Source organism: Eleginops maclovinus, chromosome 12, assembly GCF_036324505.1.
Source record: "Eleginops maclovinus isolate JMC-PN-2008 ecotype Puerto Natales chromosome 12, JC_Emac_rtc_rv5, whole genome shotgun sequence".
NCBI classification, from domain to species: Eukaryota; Metazoa; Chordata; class Actinopteri; order Perciformes; family Eleginopidae; genus Eleginops; species Eleginops maclovinus.
Genome location: NC_086360.1, coordinates 9,386,139 through 9,402,354, shown reverse-complemented (window position 1 = coordinate 9,402,354; position 16,216 = coordinate 9,386,139). Strand labels below are relative to the sequence as shown.

General features: G+C 38.7%; 2 protein-coding genes across 3 annotated transcripts; one reads left to right on the top strand and one right to left on the bottom strand.

The window, feature by feature from the left end:
• Nucleotides 1-1,220: 1,220 nt before the first annotated feature.
• On the bottom strand, nucleotides 1,221-12,028 carry rnft2 (ring finger protein, transmembrane 2). 2 transcript variants are annotated; one of them, XM_063896706.1, is made up of 10 exons: nucleotides 11,571-12,028; nucleotides 11,193-11,435; nucleotides 10,533-11,056; nucleotides 10,344-10,420; nucleotides 9,262-9,362; nucleotides 8,800-8,953; nucleotides 5,000-5,149; nucleotides 3,035-3,100; nucleotides 2,786-2,887; nucleotides 1,221-2,403 (listed from the first exon to the last, which is right to left on the bottom strand). In XM_063896706.1, exons 3-10 carry the CDS (start codon nucleotides 10,858-10,860, stop codon nucleotides 2,269-2,271), a joined length of 1,113 nt encoding a protein of 370 aa, XP_063752776.1. In that variant the 5' UTR covers nucleotides 10,861-11,056; nucleotides 11,193-11,435; nucleotides 11,571-12,028; the 3' UTR covers nucleotides 1,221-2,268. The 2 variants fall into 2 exon arrangements, with proteins under 2 accessions (XP_063752776.1, XP_063752775.1); XM_063896705.1 differs by having other exon boundaries at nucleotides 11,367-11,435; nucleotides 11,571-12,027.
• Nucleotides 11,734-15,775, top strand: spring1 (SREBF pathway regulator in golgi 1). Its single transcript, XM_063896709.1, has 5 exons — nucleotides 11,734-12,462; nucleotides 13,765-13,921; nucleotides 14,032-14,183; nucleotides 14,390-14,503; nucleotides 15,230-15,775. The coding sequence occupies exons 1-5, from the start codon at nucleotides 12,367-12,369 to the stop codon at nucleotides 15,311-15,313; spliced, it is 603 nt and encodes a 200-aa protein (XP_063752779.1). The 5' UTR covers nucleotides 11,734-12,366; the 3' UTR covers nucleotides 15,314-15,775.
• Nucleotides 15,776-16,216: the final 441 nt, after the last annotated feature.

Genomic DNA, 16,216 nt, shown 5'->3' with positions numbered 1-16,216 from the left:
CGTCATTTAAGTCGCATGATTCATAATGAATATTGTTTCATTTTGGCAATTTTATCGGGCTTTTGTCTGCTGTTTATTTGGTATGTCTTTTTTTGTGCTAAAATGTCCGTTTACTTTTGACAAGGTGCCCAGGTTTCTGTCAGGAAAATGTATAGCATGTAATGAGGAAAAAAGTTGATCATGAAGTCAAGAGAGACATTTTTAAATATCGTTAAAAACGGTTGTGAATGATAATATTTAATGTATGGATATTTTGTGCTAATTACTTGTGTTTATATCTTATGTAGATGGTGCCTTTAGGACCATAGACGAGGAATGGGCTAACATCATTTGCACTTAAAGGAAGGATGCAGGAGACTGAGGAGGCGATCATGAATGGAGGTGTGCAGCGAATATGACCCACAAAGGAAAAGGAAGCAGCAGATTTAAAAGCGTGTTTCAGGGTCGGAACTTTGTGCCTGACTAAACTCAATGTGTTATGAACACTTCCTTAGGACCGATGTGGATACACTGCGAGTTTTATAACGAGCTGACACACTGAACTCTCAGCAGCCAGCGCGTTGCCCGTCCTGCCCCCGTGTGCCTCTCCGATGTCATCCCAGTTACAAAACGGTGATGTAATCCTCCCCTGGTAGTGTGCAGGGAAAATCTTACGAATATGACTCAACTGACCTTCACCAACCACGAGTGCGCAACGACAGAGGTTAAACTGATTCAACTTTTAAATGTATGTTAAACTACAACTAAGGCTGCAATCATATAAAATGCACTGAAGTTAATGAGCCTCATAATGCACTGTACTTTTTATTTTACATAAGCTAAGTGTAAACATGTAAATACTGAGAGGATGAGGATGTTTTTATAGATGTTTTCTACAGTGTTTAGATGATGTTTATACATTCTCCTGTGCTTTGTTATAATTATCAGTTGGGGGCAGTGTTCAGTGGCTTTTTGTCTTTTGTTGTTTGACTCTTAAAGATACAGGACCTGCTCATAGGAAGCTATGCTGTTGATGCTGTCTGTGATTACTGGAAATAAGCTTTCTCTGATAAATCAAGTGTACTGTGAACAGAATTTCTGGAACTGTCTTTTATACAATGTGTGTTATTTATACTAATCAAATATTTCCTATGGATTTTTAATAATTGATAATAAAATGTTTCTGAAATACATTCGCTGCAGGTGTTGTTACAATAAGAGAAGAAATACACTTGACAAAGTAAGCTAAAGTGCTTTAATTTAAAACTCAAAAACCTGCAGTGGGCGTTTGGTATATAATGCAACCCAAGGATGAATTGTTCTAAATGTAAGGATTCAAAATAACAACATTCAGAGAGAATTAAAATGAAAGTTGGCAAAGATTTGGCCAAGATTATCAGACATGGGGTCTCAACGGATATGAAAATGTATAAGAAGTCAAATACTACTGACTTCATCACAGTTAATACGCATTCACTTAACGTCATGATTTCCTTGTAGTGCTTGTACCATAAACAATTACACTATTTAAAGTATGGTTAGCTAACAGCCACGCACCACCTTACATTTAAAAGTCTGAATAACCTTATCATTTGCTTACCAAGAGTCTGTTTTCACCTACAGTCAGGACAAAAGCTCAAACTTATTTTCTCCACAATCATTATGTTTCTGTTCAAGGTCAAATATCCTATTTGTTTTATTTGAACTATTGCAAAACTAGAAACCAAATCAAATTACATTAAATAGTTTTTGAAAAAAAGGGTAGTAAAGACTGTATGTATATATGACAAAATCATAAAATATAGAAAAGTGGTACAATTACAACAAATACAGCATGAATACTGTGAACATTTACATTATCACCACACTAAACCAAATGAATATTCTTGTTACAATCATGGTTTTAGTGAAATATGATGATCACAGTAAACAAAAGTTTCTAAGCCTGTGTTCATTGTGATATAACAATGGTCAAATGGTGAAACTAACAATTGTCGTAGCTTTGCGTTTCTCTTAAGTGATGTTGATAATTTGGTTTGTGCATGTCCCTCCTGATTCCAGCTTCATTAGATGCTCAACCCATCTCACTGAAAATAATGTGTTCAAAATCTGTTGCGGTCTTTTCAAAATGGCTTCAAAACTAATGTTCCCTATGTGATGTGTTACTGCAGTTAGGCCTAACCTGACTTAAAGAGTCAGTGCCCTAAGATGATAAGACAAAAGATGACCCGGCATTGTCAAACTCGCATCGCAGCACCATATTATCTCTCAGTTTGCGCGGGTCAGAGCTCAGTAGATCTGGAAGTGAGCCGACGTCGTGCCGTCCTTCCAGCAGCGCAGGGTCTCAATGACGGTGGAGCGACACAGCGGACATGTTCTCTCCCGGTCAAACCACAAGCAGAGGCACTCCTCGCAGAATACGTGCTAGGGAGGGGGGACACACGCACAGGTTACATTTTTGTGACAGAGAAATCTCTTGTTAAATATTCTTTGCATTATTGACTGTTGATTTTTACAAATTTTTTACGAAGTATGAATAACTAGGCCAATTTAAGAGCATCTTTTTGAGCAAGAGCACTAACTATTAGCTGACAGTGACCTTTGACCTCCCTTTCAGGACCACAGTTATGATCAAAATTATATTAGCATGAGTATGCAAATGTTGGTTTCTTTCCAATTTATACTTGAAGAATAACTGCTGAAAGTAGTCGGACCAGATGACCTTCTGACCTTTCGGCAGTGACAGTGACCCATCAGTAATGCTGGCTGTTGTTAGAGGTCCAGCAGCCTTTAACTGAGGTCTTACCTGACAGAGAAGGGATATGGGGTCTCTGAAATCTGCTTGACAAATCGCACAGACATCCCCCGCCTCGCTGCACTGCTGACTGCCCGCCCTAACGCCATAATTCTGGATGAGACACAAAAAAGACTCACAATAAAAGAAGATTGAACTCTTGTGGATATATTCTGAATTCTCAATGCAAAAACACAACGTTGAGTAGATCTGTGTGTGTGTTTATTGATGCGAGTATTGCAAAACAAGTCTGAATCTGACCTGGGAGCTGCAGAGCATGACGAAGGCCTTGCGTATGGCGGACACACGTCCACAGATGTCAAAGGACTGCAAAACAATAAATATGAAGTTTTAAAATAGCAACTCCGAGTAGATCTACTTTTTAAAATGTAACAAAAAAACAGTCAAGTATGTAGTTTAAACATTAGACCTATTAGGGCTACAAAAAATGTTAAAGGATCACCAGTGATTACAGATCAGCCTGAGAGGTATATGAAGTCCAGGAGCTATTGAAAACAGATTCCTCAAAATCACCAAGGTCAGCCTCACAGGGATGCTTGATTAAAAGTCATAGTATCATCATGGTAAGAGTGGATTCAACCTTTTGGGACCATAAATGTCATTTTCATACAAGTATCTCAATCCAGCCAATAGTAGCAAACATATTTCGGTCTGGACCTAATTGGTGGACCACTTCAAACAATGAACATCCCCATAGCAACACCACTAGGTCAATATAAATAGCAACAGTTCAAAAGAATCTCACTCCTTATTGTGAAACACTTTTTGAGAATTTCAACAGTGAATCACCAACCGAAGAACTTCATCACACTATTGACACAATTAAATACTTTTGGTCTATAATTATAAAACACACTTGAGAACACATGATAGTGACAATGTCAGGGTGTAAGTATTTTGAGCATTGCATCATTTGAGTTTCATTTCGCTTACAAAATTTCACTACTTCCCCCTACAATCTGTGACGCATGGCTCTAAGAAAAACTTTTTTCGTAATAAGTCTTTCTTAGTTTTACAGTAACTGACCTTGTAGTAACCACAAACTGTAGCAGTTTCATTTTCCCTTTTCTGAGGACACCCTTCAACCTTTGTGTTAAAAATCAAGGCCTGGATGTTTTGTTTTTTCTATTCCAGGAAAGAGAATAACAGTGGAGATGATTCTTGTCAATTTTAGTGGGACGCATAAAGGAATTCTGATATCTAGATTTTGGTCATCTAGCCTCTGTCAGAATTCCCCTCTGACCATTGCTTGTAAGGAAGACAAATGACTGGATTTTATTCACTTTTGATGAATCCCCTTCCTTCGCTCTTTAATAAAACCCTATATTTTTTCCTGTAGTGCTTTTTGACAGAGACAAAATGGCAACTTTGTACAAAAGACTTCTCATAAATTGTATATATTAGGGATGAGATGATTTTATCTCCGGGGGCGATAATAAACAATCACAAAGAGATGATTGTGGTGAATGTTTATTGTTGGGGATATCGTGATCATCTCAAAAGGGCTTGGAAAAGCTTTCTAACTTGCTATTGTAGTGGAGAAGTGAAAAATAGAAACTGATTGAAACAATCCAGGAATTATTATGTAAAATAAAACAGACTAACAGTTTTCCTATATTATTATTATTTGTTTTTCACTGAAAAAAAGGTTGATTCAAAATATGCGTGTCCTCCCGCTGATGCAATACTTCAGATATGCGTTTGTCTTTAAGTGATTCCAGTATGCTAAGGCCATTGTAAGATTTTTGAGCAGATGTTGACAATTGTAGTATTGCAGTATAAATACTTAGTCTCTTATAAATAGTGTTGTCATGATTCTTGCTGAAAACATTCATCCTCCTGGAACTGCATTTTGACCAGTGACCCCATGACCCTCGTCTTGCACAACCACCACTATTAAAAAACCATGGCAAGCCTCCAGTCAGACTCTTAGAATAACAATATCATGATAATGTCAATTATTGTTATTATTTTCAACACATTCGTATTGTTAGGAGTAACATACAGTGTAGGCAGTTGGAGGGTGGTAGTGACATTTTAGACTTTAAGAAGAATATTCCTATTTTGGGTCCCTTCACTGCATCTGTTGTCAGATTATTGGAGATCTTATTTATTCTGAATGTATTTGCAGTCTTTTGTTTGATTTTGAGAGATACACAAATAACATTAACCATGCTAATTATTTCTCTGCTGTGCACTGATTACCTTGCAGAGACTGTAGATGATGATGAGTGTGGCTCCCAGGAAGTAGCTGTTTGACGGGTCTTCTCCCATGATGTACTTGTACCACAGCTGGATGGGGACCAGGGCCCGAAACAGCTGGCTCAGCTCCTCAATCAGCAGGTAGAACTTACCCTGGACAAACAAGCAATGTTAGAAATTAAAGAAGGCTTTTCTAAATGCTCCAATCAAACTCTGTGAGTTTATTGTGCCTTCAACCAAGTTTTAACAAGAAAAAAAAATGGACACAATGTGTTCCTTTGAAGAACTCACTGTCCAAAAAGCTGAAAAAGCTTCGGGGCCCTCTTATATCTAGTCAAGAGCAGTGCGGTATTAAAAGCTTAAAACAGCATGCCTCCAGCCCAAACATGGCTGCTGTCCAGCGCTCTGCAGTTTCACAGCAGTACATGCAATTTCCTCACACTGCAAGGGAAACTGGCAGCGACTCTTTCCACCTGCTACCCAGTGCCCACATTAAACCCAGACCCTACGGGGGTTCACTAGCTTCTATTAAAAAGGGCCCCTTCCCTAAATAATTACAGAAAATAACTTCTGACTGTCAAAAAAGTGTGTCAAGTGAATTGGGGATGGTTAAAAACAGTGGCAACAGAAATGAAGGCAACCTTGATTCCCTGATGGCCCCCGTGGCATCCCAGCTTGCGTAATGACTTCCTGGATGGTGCCTGACAAAGATTGATGACTGTGGGTAAAGAGCCACAAGCAGCCAGGTTGGTCGGGGAGGAAGGCCTCTGCTAGTGGCTAATTCATCTTCTTCATTGTCCCCTCGGCCTCATATCCCACAGTGCCCATCACGCCCACGTAAGAAACTGTCAAATTTAAGTTTGGACACCAGCCAAAAACTTTGAGTAAGCTCCACTGCAGGCCTTGTTTGAGCGGTTTCCTGCTTTTTTTGTTTCATTACTTTGTCGGATCTGTCTGCACACTCTTATAACTTTACATTAAAGTAATCTGCAAAGCTGTTTTTTATTTATTTATTAGCTTTCTTCTAAAAAGGTGTCATGAGACATTTCTGCTTAACAAGCTTCTTCCTTCCTCATACAACATTTTTAGCATTGATATTTTAGGCCAACTTAAAGAGGCCCTACTTTTGTGAGTTTTCCCTTCCCTCTAGTATGTCTTTGTGCAAGTTAATGACCTGCAATGTCCTAAAGTTCCCTCCAGGAGTTTCTCTTCCACACACTCCCCCCCTGCCTGAAACTCCCTCCATTGGACTCCTCTGTTTACTCATTCACATTATGACATCACAGTGTAACACTCATGGCTCATGCTACGACACATTGTACGACAAGAGGCTAAGGGGCGGGATATTTCCAACACATCTTCAAGCAGTTAACCAGCTAGCCAATCAGAGCAGACTGGCTCTGGTGTCAGGGTGAAAAGAGGAAAATAAAGTCCTTTTGAACATTAAAGCATGTAAACATATTACAAAATACAATTATGAAGCTGGAAATTTAGCATAAAATGTCCTCTTTAAATGGTTCATTGTATACATCATGTTTGTTTCCTAGCAGTCTTCTTCACTGGTACTTTTGTTGCTGCTGTACAGACACCAAGACAGAAAAAACAGCAGTATGTTATTTGTATTGCCCGCATGCATATGTGTGCAGAAAACAAAACTGAGACCGACTTAGTTTCAGTTTTTAACCATCCTGTATTTTTATTCTCTTCCTTTATTTTTTCCAAACCAAATATTTAAATTCGTAAGAATTGAAATGGACTTAAGTGATGAGGAGGTCATCAAGCAAAAATGCATTAATGCACGTGAATCAGTTATAAATTATGTAAAAATAATAATTACTTTTACCGCTTCTTGACTCATGCCCCTACTGAGCATCAGAAACTCTGCGCAATTGAACCTAGCTCGAGGCAAATCGAATAGACATGAAAAGCGGCACCAAAAGAGCAACACACAAAAAAAAAAAGATTGATTTTACGACCACAAAATGTAGGAACTAAAGTGTGTGCCAAAACACTCAAACACATTTATTTACATTTTTTTTGTTAATAAACTGTTGATATGAAGAGTCAAAGCCTTCAAAACAAAGCTGTCATGGAACTTCTGTAAGCGTTGCTGCAATTACCTGAGCAGACTTGCACTGATTATAGGTTCATTAGTGTATCCACCGTTGGATGCAGTAATGAAAACATAGGCTAATTAAGTAAGTTCATAGAGTTCAGGAATAGACCATACTGTTTCCCCTTATATTACAATACAGTGATAATGCCATTTCGGACTCTGTACATCTCTACATGTGATCCATCAAGCCTGTAAAATGTTATATGTGCTTAGACTTTCTTTTGCATTTGTGTGTGTGTGTGTGTGTGTGTGTGTGTGTGTGTGTGTGTGTGTGTGTGTGTGTGTGTGTGTGTGTGTGTGTGTGTGTGTGTGTGTGTGTGTGTGTTACAGGTAATGGTCCAGCTCTAGGGAGGGATGACCTCACCCTTGCAACCCCCTCGAGGACAAATGAGCTCAGTTGCTAGCTGCCGTGGTTCTGATAGGCCTGTAGGTCTGTTTATCAGTGGAAAATGTAATCCTAATACTTTGAAACGTCCCCCCCTCCTTTTCTCCAACCAACACACATACACACACCAGGAATATGAGCGGCACCTGTATGATAATCAAAGTATGTGTTCGTGTGTGTGTGTGTGTTTGCAGTAATATTCTGTTGCCTCAGGCCAGACGAACCACGCTCACAGAGACCCATGTTGCACAAGCTCACCCAAGGAGTACCATTTAAAACCTTATGAATACAAAACAGTTTCACACTGTGACCCTGTGGCACTTTCTGCACTCGGTGGAGTATTTCATCATGGCTGAGCAGGTTTCCTTGAATTATCTTCAAAGTTAAGACAACTTTGTCTGTAAACTTCCTGTGACTTAAATCATGGTCTACATGATTTATGGATAAGGCTGTATACCTCAAACTTAAATTCAGACTAAATTATGGTACAGTGTCATACAAGATCTTCCTCCATGTTCAGTAATGTGTTTAAATTATAAATCAATCCCTCTTAACAGCCTTTACTGTTAGAAATGTGTATATATGTTCATCAAATGATCAATGTTTCACCGTGATAATCTTGTTTCAACAGTTACTATATAATTCTATTGTGTGATTCTGTACCGTCCTGTTTTTCACTCCCTGCTGCTGCTATAAATTTCCCAACGGGGTAAATAACGTTTGATCTTATCTTATCATCTTAAACAGCTGTAAATGTAAGAATTACATTATATAACTTGAGTTTTAAACCAAAATTTGTTTGGCATATTTTTACTGTCAGATCATCAGAAGTACAAAAGTTAAGGCATAAACTACTTTGGCGAAAAGCTAAAAACATTTATCAAGTTTGGGGAAATGTTAAAAAGCAAGTAATGAGGGCTGATATAAACAATAATTGTTAATATGAGAAACATTTTTTATTGTTTTCTTACAATGTTTTTGTATTTTTTGCCTGATGATTTAAAATGTTTACTCAAATAACAAAAATAAAACCAAACAAATGGGTTAATGGCTAGGATGGGTTAAATGCAGAGGACCAATTTCACTGTGTGTGCTCTGCTATGTGCATGTATGTGACAATAAAGAGGGTTTCATCCTCCGATTCTTCTAATGCATGTTTAGATTGTTAAATGTATAGGCATATGTTATAGTTTTAATTTATGTGTATAGTTTAAACTGTGTGTCCCATGCAAAAGATTAATAATAAAAGTCACATGACTTTAGATGTTCCGAGGGTCAGGGGGATGAATGTGGATTACTTACCCTTGATTTGAAGGCCAGGAGAATCTTGGGCAAAAAGAGGACCAAGCATTTCAGGCCAATGGTGAAGTACTTGAGGACAAAGTCAGTGATGCCCACGGCCCAGATCAGATCAAAAAACTCAAAGCTGCTCAGGTTGGGCTTGGCAAATATGAGGCTAGAAAGAGAAAGAAAACAACATCTAGGTGAGTTATTAAAAGGAGGTCTGGTGTTTTTCTCTGGATGGTGGGCTGAAAAGCAACAGAAAGACAAATGCATAAACGTTCTGGAAACAAACAAAATGAGATAAACACAAAATACTCACAGGACAAGAGCAGACAAGAACAGGAACGCTTCCTGAAATGAAAGTAAAAATAAAATGGCTAACAACAAAAAATGAGTGGAAAAACTTAAACAAAATCCAAAACATAAGCTGGCACGCAAAGAAAAACACAGCTACTTTTAAAATATCTGCGAGTACACTACCTGAGGTGCAGCTCCTCTTGATTGAATGTGTAATAGATGTACATTATATTCCCTGCAAGGAACATGATGATCCACAGAGCAACAAATACAGAGCGTTCCGCCTGGTAACAGAAAAGAAACACACAGCTTTATTAAAAATATTACACTACATTTCTCTACACTTAGAAATTTCAACACTAGTAATGGCAATAATGTCACCTGGTAAAAAAGTAAATAAACACAAGACCTAAATAGTGATAAACACAAAATGAGAGAAGAAAGACTTTATGTGTTATGGTGAACAATCGTATATTGTTGGGATAAACAAATAGGTGTAGAGAAAACAAAATGTTAAGAAAATAATATCTTTAACGGTGATACCGGTTTGTGTGTTGGAATGTCTTTCTGCGATTATCTAAAATGTGAAAACTTCCAAATCAACAGAACAATAACAGTTTTATATATTTGAAAGGATTCTTTATAAAAAGAATGAGATTCAGTAGTTAAATACCAGCAAAACCAACTATGAATGATGAATAAACTTGAAACCTGAAACATTTTATTTCTCAGTCCAAAAATGCATTTAAGGCATTAGCTCCTCACATTGTTTCCAGGTGCTGTTTTGTGAAAAGTAGTTATTACTTGTTACCTTTTTTCTTTTCTTTTTTAAACACACATCTATGTATGATTGGCCTTTGAGTTGCGAGACAAATACGTGGTAGGTATCAGAATTGGCTAATATCCTAAAAAGTAGTGTTGTGGAACGTCTTTCTGTGATCGTTTAAAATGTGAAAACTGTCAAATCAACAGAACAATAACAGTTGTATACATTTTAAAGGATTTCCAAAAAACAAAAAGATTGAAATAAAATATTTGAATACTGTTGTTTTTGGTCTTTCTTGGGATTTCTTAAGAAATATGAATGAGCACCAGCCTTATCCTTAAATATGGACATGTGTGGAAAAACACGGCATACATTTGATTTAAGCCTACAGTAATTGTGTATAAGTATCAGATTTGGCTATTATCCGAAAAAGTAGAGTGTTGGGAATGTCTTAAAACCTGCATCAAACCAGAAGTTAAGAAACTTTATTTTATTTTACCCGTAATGAAACTTGGTGCCTAAAAGTGGAATTGGCATAGGCGAATGTGCTGGCCATTCCCACACACACAGCAATACCTGCAGGAGAGAGGAGCAACAGTATCAGATCTTATGCTGCTTTTGATTCTTTGATGTCAGTGATGTACTATACTGTACGTGAGCCGCACTATTACTCCACATGCTGGTGTACCTAGCTTATGCTGGAAGCAGACTTTAGCCAGCAGAATGAGGATGAAGGGGAAGCCTCTCTGCAGCCATGTGACCACTGCCTTTAACTCAGAGAGTGCCGGGGCCGGGGTGGACGGGTCTTCCTGCGCCTCCTCCCTGGAGCTGTGCCTCTCTGAGCCGGCAGCTGTGGTGGCCTGCTGGAGCAGAGAGGAGGTCCTGTGCTGCAGGGGCTGGTGGTGGTAGGGGTGGTGGTGGTGGTGGTGATGGTGGTGGTGTGGAGGTGGTCGAGGGAGGAAAGGTCCACCCTCTGTGCGGTGGGGGCCTCCTTCTTCTCTAGACGAGGCAGTCATCTGGATAAAAACTTCAGGGGGAGAGCCCAGGACTAAGCCGGCTGCCTGGAATTGGGCAGAGGAGACAGAGCTGGAGGGGACACCCACCAGGCCGGAGAAGATCTGCTGGGGGGAAGCGGGTGAGTCGGGCTTCAGGCAGTCAAAAACACCACCCTCATCCAGGCTGCTGTCTGATCCCAGAGTTTGGCTTCGGCTCCTGAGTTGGAATAAGATACATTAAGTGAGGTGGTGACTTTCCCCTAAGGTCTTTGTGACCAAATCACAAATCAATTGAAGGGTGTTTAATTCACAAATAGAGCTTGGCCTCTGCAACAACACATTTGGAAGCACACCATTGTCTACTATATCTTTGTAAGCATGATTATTTTGATTGTCTTTGACTGGAACTAAGAGGCCTTGCCAAAACGATTAAAGAAAAAAAACTGGGGGGGGCAACATGCTTTTGGCTGTTTATTTGTCAAATAAAAATACACTAATTAAAGGTTTCTAGGAGCTATTCTTCCCGCCTTTCAGAGGGCATGCCATCCGTGTTGCTGCTGTGTCTCCTCTGCATGGCATCACCACATGGCCCAGCCCTGCAAATGCAAATCAACATCAACTGTGAGACTGACGGAGAGAGGCCGGCTGTGAAAGCATACATTTAGCATTTCTGCTTTCTGTGTGTCTCATTCGTTATACAGTAAGCTGAATAACAAAATAGACGACATTACCTGAATTAGTACAGTGAATTTCCCCTCAGCTCTTGGCATATTTAGTGTCAGGATAGCTAAATTGATGGTGATGCTGCTGCAAAAGATGCTCCGACGGTCCAGCTATAGCTAAAACAAACTTCCGGTATGGCGTTTTCGACGTCGCCTATCTACCCAATCAGTGACCTCCTTGTAACCACACCACATCCGCGTTGGAAATTTGTTTTGCAGATGGTGCTTGTCAGAGTTTGCTGGATAAACACCACCGTTGTTGCTTTTTTGACATAATATTGGATATTACAGAATCGTTTTCTTCAAAGGAGGCGAAAGTTTGTCACTAGGCTGCACTATACGTGCTCTTTAATCAGCAGTGTCTGGCTTATCTAGGGTAGAAAGCTAGTGCTAACGAAATCTAGCTAGCAGGCTAACAAAGCAGGCTTTTATGATGAAACACCGTTAACTTGCCTGCATGTCCAACAGTTGACTGATTTAGCTGTGTCCGAGCATAATTCTTATTTACAGACATGGCCAGTGTAGCGTAATTATCGCTAAACCTGCAACATGGGTTAGCTAACGCTTCTTGACACTAATAATAAAACGACTTTACTTGTTGGTGTATTTATCACAATTTCTGTCTGATAAAGCTAACTAACGTCAGTAAACAGATAGTTTCACAGTGTTTGAGCGAGTTTCTTCACGTAGAAACACATCGTTACATATTCCTATGAAATAACGTCAGTCAGGGAGTTGATGCCCGTGGAGGTTTGATGTTTTGGACTGTCACTATCACCGGACTCTCCCCTAAGAAAGCCATGCTATGATGATGCTACGGCGGCTACTGAGGAAGCGATGGGTGCTGGGAGTAGTCTTCGGACTGTCTCTCATCTACTTTCTCACCAGCACGCTCAAACAGGTACTGACACTCACACTGAAGCTAGTCGGACCTGGGTACATGTGATTTCTTGATGAAATAACCAGATGGAGGGTGACATCCTGTAAAAGCAATGTTGCCTTGAATTAGTCCTACTTATTAGGCTATATTATATATTCTCAATGGCTTTATAGGCCTACGTAATATTGGGTGACACAAGGACACTTCAACCTATGTATAAGAGAGGACAATCTGCTGTACCTCGTGAACAGTTGACATTAGGCTACACCTTTATACTTCACTTTAAACATGTTTAAGTACATCGTTCTGTCTGATCGATAATACAAAACCCGAAGATCTCCAGTTTACAGTAGTGGTGTCTTTACAGGTCTCACAAGAAAGCTGCAGTTTATTCAGAATTCCACGGCTGGAGTGCTCATTAACACTAAGAAAGTGGATCACATGCCTCCAGTTCGGGTGGTTTTACACTGGCTTCCTGTCCGTCAAAGAATTGATTTCAAAATACTGCTGCTGGTTTAGAAAGCACTGAATGGTTTAAGGCCAAAAAATTGCTAAATTATGAACCGTCCAGAACTCCCAGGTCTTCTGGGACAGGTCTGCTTTCTGTCCCCAGATTCAGAACTAAACATGGAGAAGCAGCGTTTCAGTTATTATTCTACAAATATCTGAAACTACCAGAACCCTGCAGGTCCTCTGCAACCCTTACTACTTTTAAATCCAGGCTGAAGACTTTTCTTTTGTCTGCTGCTTTTAATTGAACTATTCATATCTCACACTGCACTATAACTTTTATTCATGTATTTGAAGTGTTTTTAAATACCACTTTATAATATGTTTCCACTACACTATTTCGTAATGAATTGCCTTCTGTTGCAAGTTGCCTAGCCTTGCCTAGTTTTTTTTTTTTTAAACAGTCACAAGTTGACAAGTTGTAACTAGTGAATGTTCTGCATGTTTGCTTAAAAGATTAAGAGATTATATTATCTGTATTTTGATTCTCTATTGACTTATCTAATTGGCTCAGCTCTATCTGATTAAAGTCTTATATTTCCGACTTTAAGACAACTTATTCAGGCAAAAGTATTGTACAGATGTGAGATCTTCTTCTGTTCAATAAAAAAAAAGGTTTTTGAGACATTTGAAGCACTCCATTTAATGTCAAAGCAACAGTTTTGATGTCAGCAGCATCATTTTAAAAAATGTAAATTTCTAGTCCTCTTGCATTTTCTCACTTAAATTCTAATCCTATTGTCAGACCCTTTTCCAAACTTTATATTTATTTATTGAGTTGTTGTTTAATGGGATTTTATTGGAATTTTGCAGGAGGAGCGGACCATCCGGGATCGTACACTCTTAGAGGTTAGAGATCCAGACCATCGCATCCCCTGGAAAGTCCGTTTCAACCTGGGCAACAGCAGCCGGCAGATCACTCAGTGCAGAAACTCCATCCAGGGCAAGACGCTGCTAACAGACGAACTTGGTGAGAAATGCAGCAACTACTAACCACTACACCTGATAACATACCGGCTCGTAGAGACTGTTTAGTTTTCTCTTATCAATATATATGCTTATCTGTGTTAACGTTTACAGGTTACGTCTGTGAAAGAATAGACTTGCTAGTGAACGGCTGCTGTAACGTCAATGCACCCAGCTCGAGACAGTACATCTGTAAGAGCTGCCTGGCCAACGGCTGCTGTAGCATCTATGAGTATTGCGTCTCTTGCTGCCTCCAGCCTGATAAGGTAATCTGTCCTATCAAGGATGCTCAGGGACTTGAGTTATGACTGTCATCTAAAAAAGTCCCAATGCTGCTTCCTGCATGGTCATAAAGTGCACATTTTTAGACATTTTAAACATGGCTGGGACCATGACAGGGAAGAAAGAACAGGTTAAACAGATCAAATGTTTGACTTCATGCTCACCCTCTTATCTGTGTGCTTCTCTTCAGCAACCTCTCCTTGAGCGCTTCCTGAATCGTGCAGCTGAAGGTTTCCAGAATCTCTTCACTGCTGTGGAGGATCATTTTGAGCTTTGCCTGGCCAAGTGTAGGACCTCTTCACAAGTATGTTGTGAGACCAACAGCAATGTAAACGTCCAACTCTTGACAGAGCACAATCCTATCTTTATATAAACACAGAAATTAGTCTAAAATCTTCAGTTTGAGTTGTTGGGCATCATTTGTGAATGTTTCCCACAGATACAAAACCTTTGCAAATGCATTGATAATTAAAATCAACATTTCACAAATAATGTTCATCTAAGTATGTTTTGGATAGTCAAAGCTAAAAAAGACATGCGCTACACTTTCAAACATGTTTAACTATGACTCATTGAATGAGGTTCAAATGTAGAAGATCACATTTTCCCCCGGGGATTAATAAAAGTACATCTTTTTTCTTTTTTTTAAACAACATTTAGCATTTTCCTCTTTATAAATATAAATATTTTTGTTTTATATCATACATAGATTCTCAAGAGACAGAAAACTCAAGTTAAAATGTATCTAATCCTCTTGACATTTGCTTTTCCAAAGATACATTTCTTACAGAAATCTAAAAGTGTAAACTTTTCTCTTTCTTTTGTTGTTAATCTCTTTAAATAAGAGGATCAAACAAACTCCTCAAATCATAGTTTTATCATTACTCATGCTTACTAAGTCTTTTGTTCTATGAAATTCCTGATTCCTCCAAAATGTAAACATTCAAATGTTATTTTGTAACCCTACTTTTCTTTATGATTCTTTAAAATGACTTCAATAACCTGTTTATTATTTTTCTCTTTCATCTAGAGTGTTCAACATGAGAACACTTATCGAAACCCTCAAGCAAAGTACTGCTACGGAGAGAGTCCTCCAGAGCTCCTTCCTGTTTGAGCATTTTACTTCCTTCTCAAATAAAGCAAGTTCAAGCCAATAAGAGCGTCCCAGTTTGGACACCCAAAAGGTGCTTGGAAAAGAGACTCAGCAAATGAACTGCCGTCTTGGACACTTTTTGCATTAAAGTGACCAAGAAATGGAGAAGTCCAAGACCGACCCCACAATGGACAAATGCTGTATGTGATTTGATTATTTACACTTCATAAGTGCATAGAATGCTTCATACATTCATCCGTGATGATCATCAGGTCTACGTAGCAGGCAGCTCCTCCATCAGGATTCACTTCAAACCGGTTCATGTCATCAAAATAGTTTTCATTTGAAATCTGTATATATTGTTGAATCATAACAACAGCAAGGAATGTGTCATTACTTTTGTGTGTAGTGCATGCATATGAAACTGCTATTTAATAAAAGTGACTGTGAAAATAAACGGTTATTAGTTCTGCTTTTTATAAATGGTGTCATTTTGAATGATCCTGGTCATATGAGCAGTTAAATTCCAGAATATGTAATATTGTACCAAAGATAATTGTCTGTTTAAAGTTATGATTCTATATAAAAAAACTCACGTGGGGGTATTGCTTGTACCAACATTTTAAAAAAGGGTTGACATGGTTGTGCTGTGCTCGAACATGGACTGTTATTAATTAAACACAAAGTTTTAGTCAACATTTTCTTCAACATTCGAATAAAATAGGGGGAATAATTCATAAACTAATTACCATTTTGTTAGTGAAGTATGTAATGCTGGAGATAAAGTCTTTGGCTAGTTTTTTTTTTACTTAAACAAAACATTTTACTTGCCAAAAATACAGGCAAAGCATTTTAAAAGCTGTTTGTTTAAAACATTGTGTTGCTCACTTGCAGCATCAAGACTGTTTTGACGCTCATTCAAAG

Bases quoted from the DNA above. Each gene is read 5' to 3' on its own strand.
- rnft2 (XM_063896705.1), bottom strand. From the start codon at position 11,413: ATGCAGAGGAGACACAGCAGCAACACGGATGGCATGCCCTCTGAAAG. The intron at 2,888-3,034 runs GTCAGATTCAGA...TGTCTCATCCAG, and splicing joins TCATGCTCTGCAGCTCCCAG to AATTATGGCGTTAGGGCGGG. The intron at 2,404-2,785 runs GTAAGACCTCAG...CCCCCTCCCTAG, and splicing joins CCATATCCCTTCTCTGTCAG to CACGTATTCTGCGAGGAGTG.
- spring1 (XM_063896709.1), top strand. From the start codon at position 12,367: ATGATGATGCTACGGCGGCTACTGAGGAAGCGATGGGTGCTGGGAGTA. The intron at 12,463-13,764 runs GTACTGACACTC...GGAATTTTGCAG, and splicing joins TCACCAGCACGCTCAAACAG to GAGGAGCGGACCATCCGGGA. The intron at 14,184-14,389 runs GTAATCTGTCCT...GCTTCTCTTCAG, and splicing joins GCTGCCTCCAGCCTGATAAG to CAACCTCTCCTTGAGCGCTT.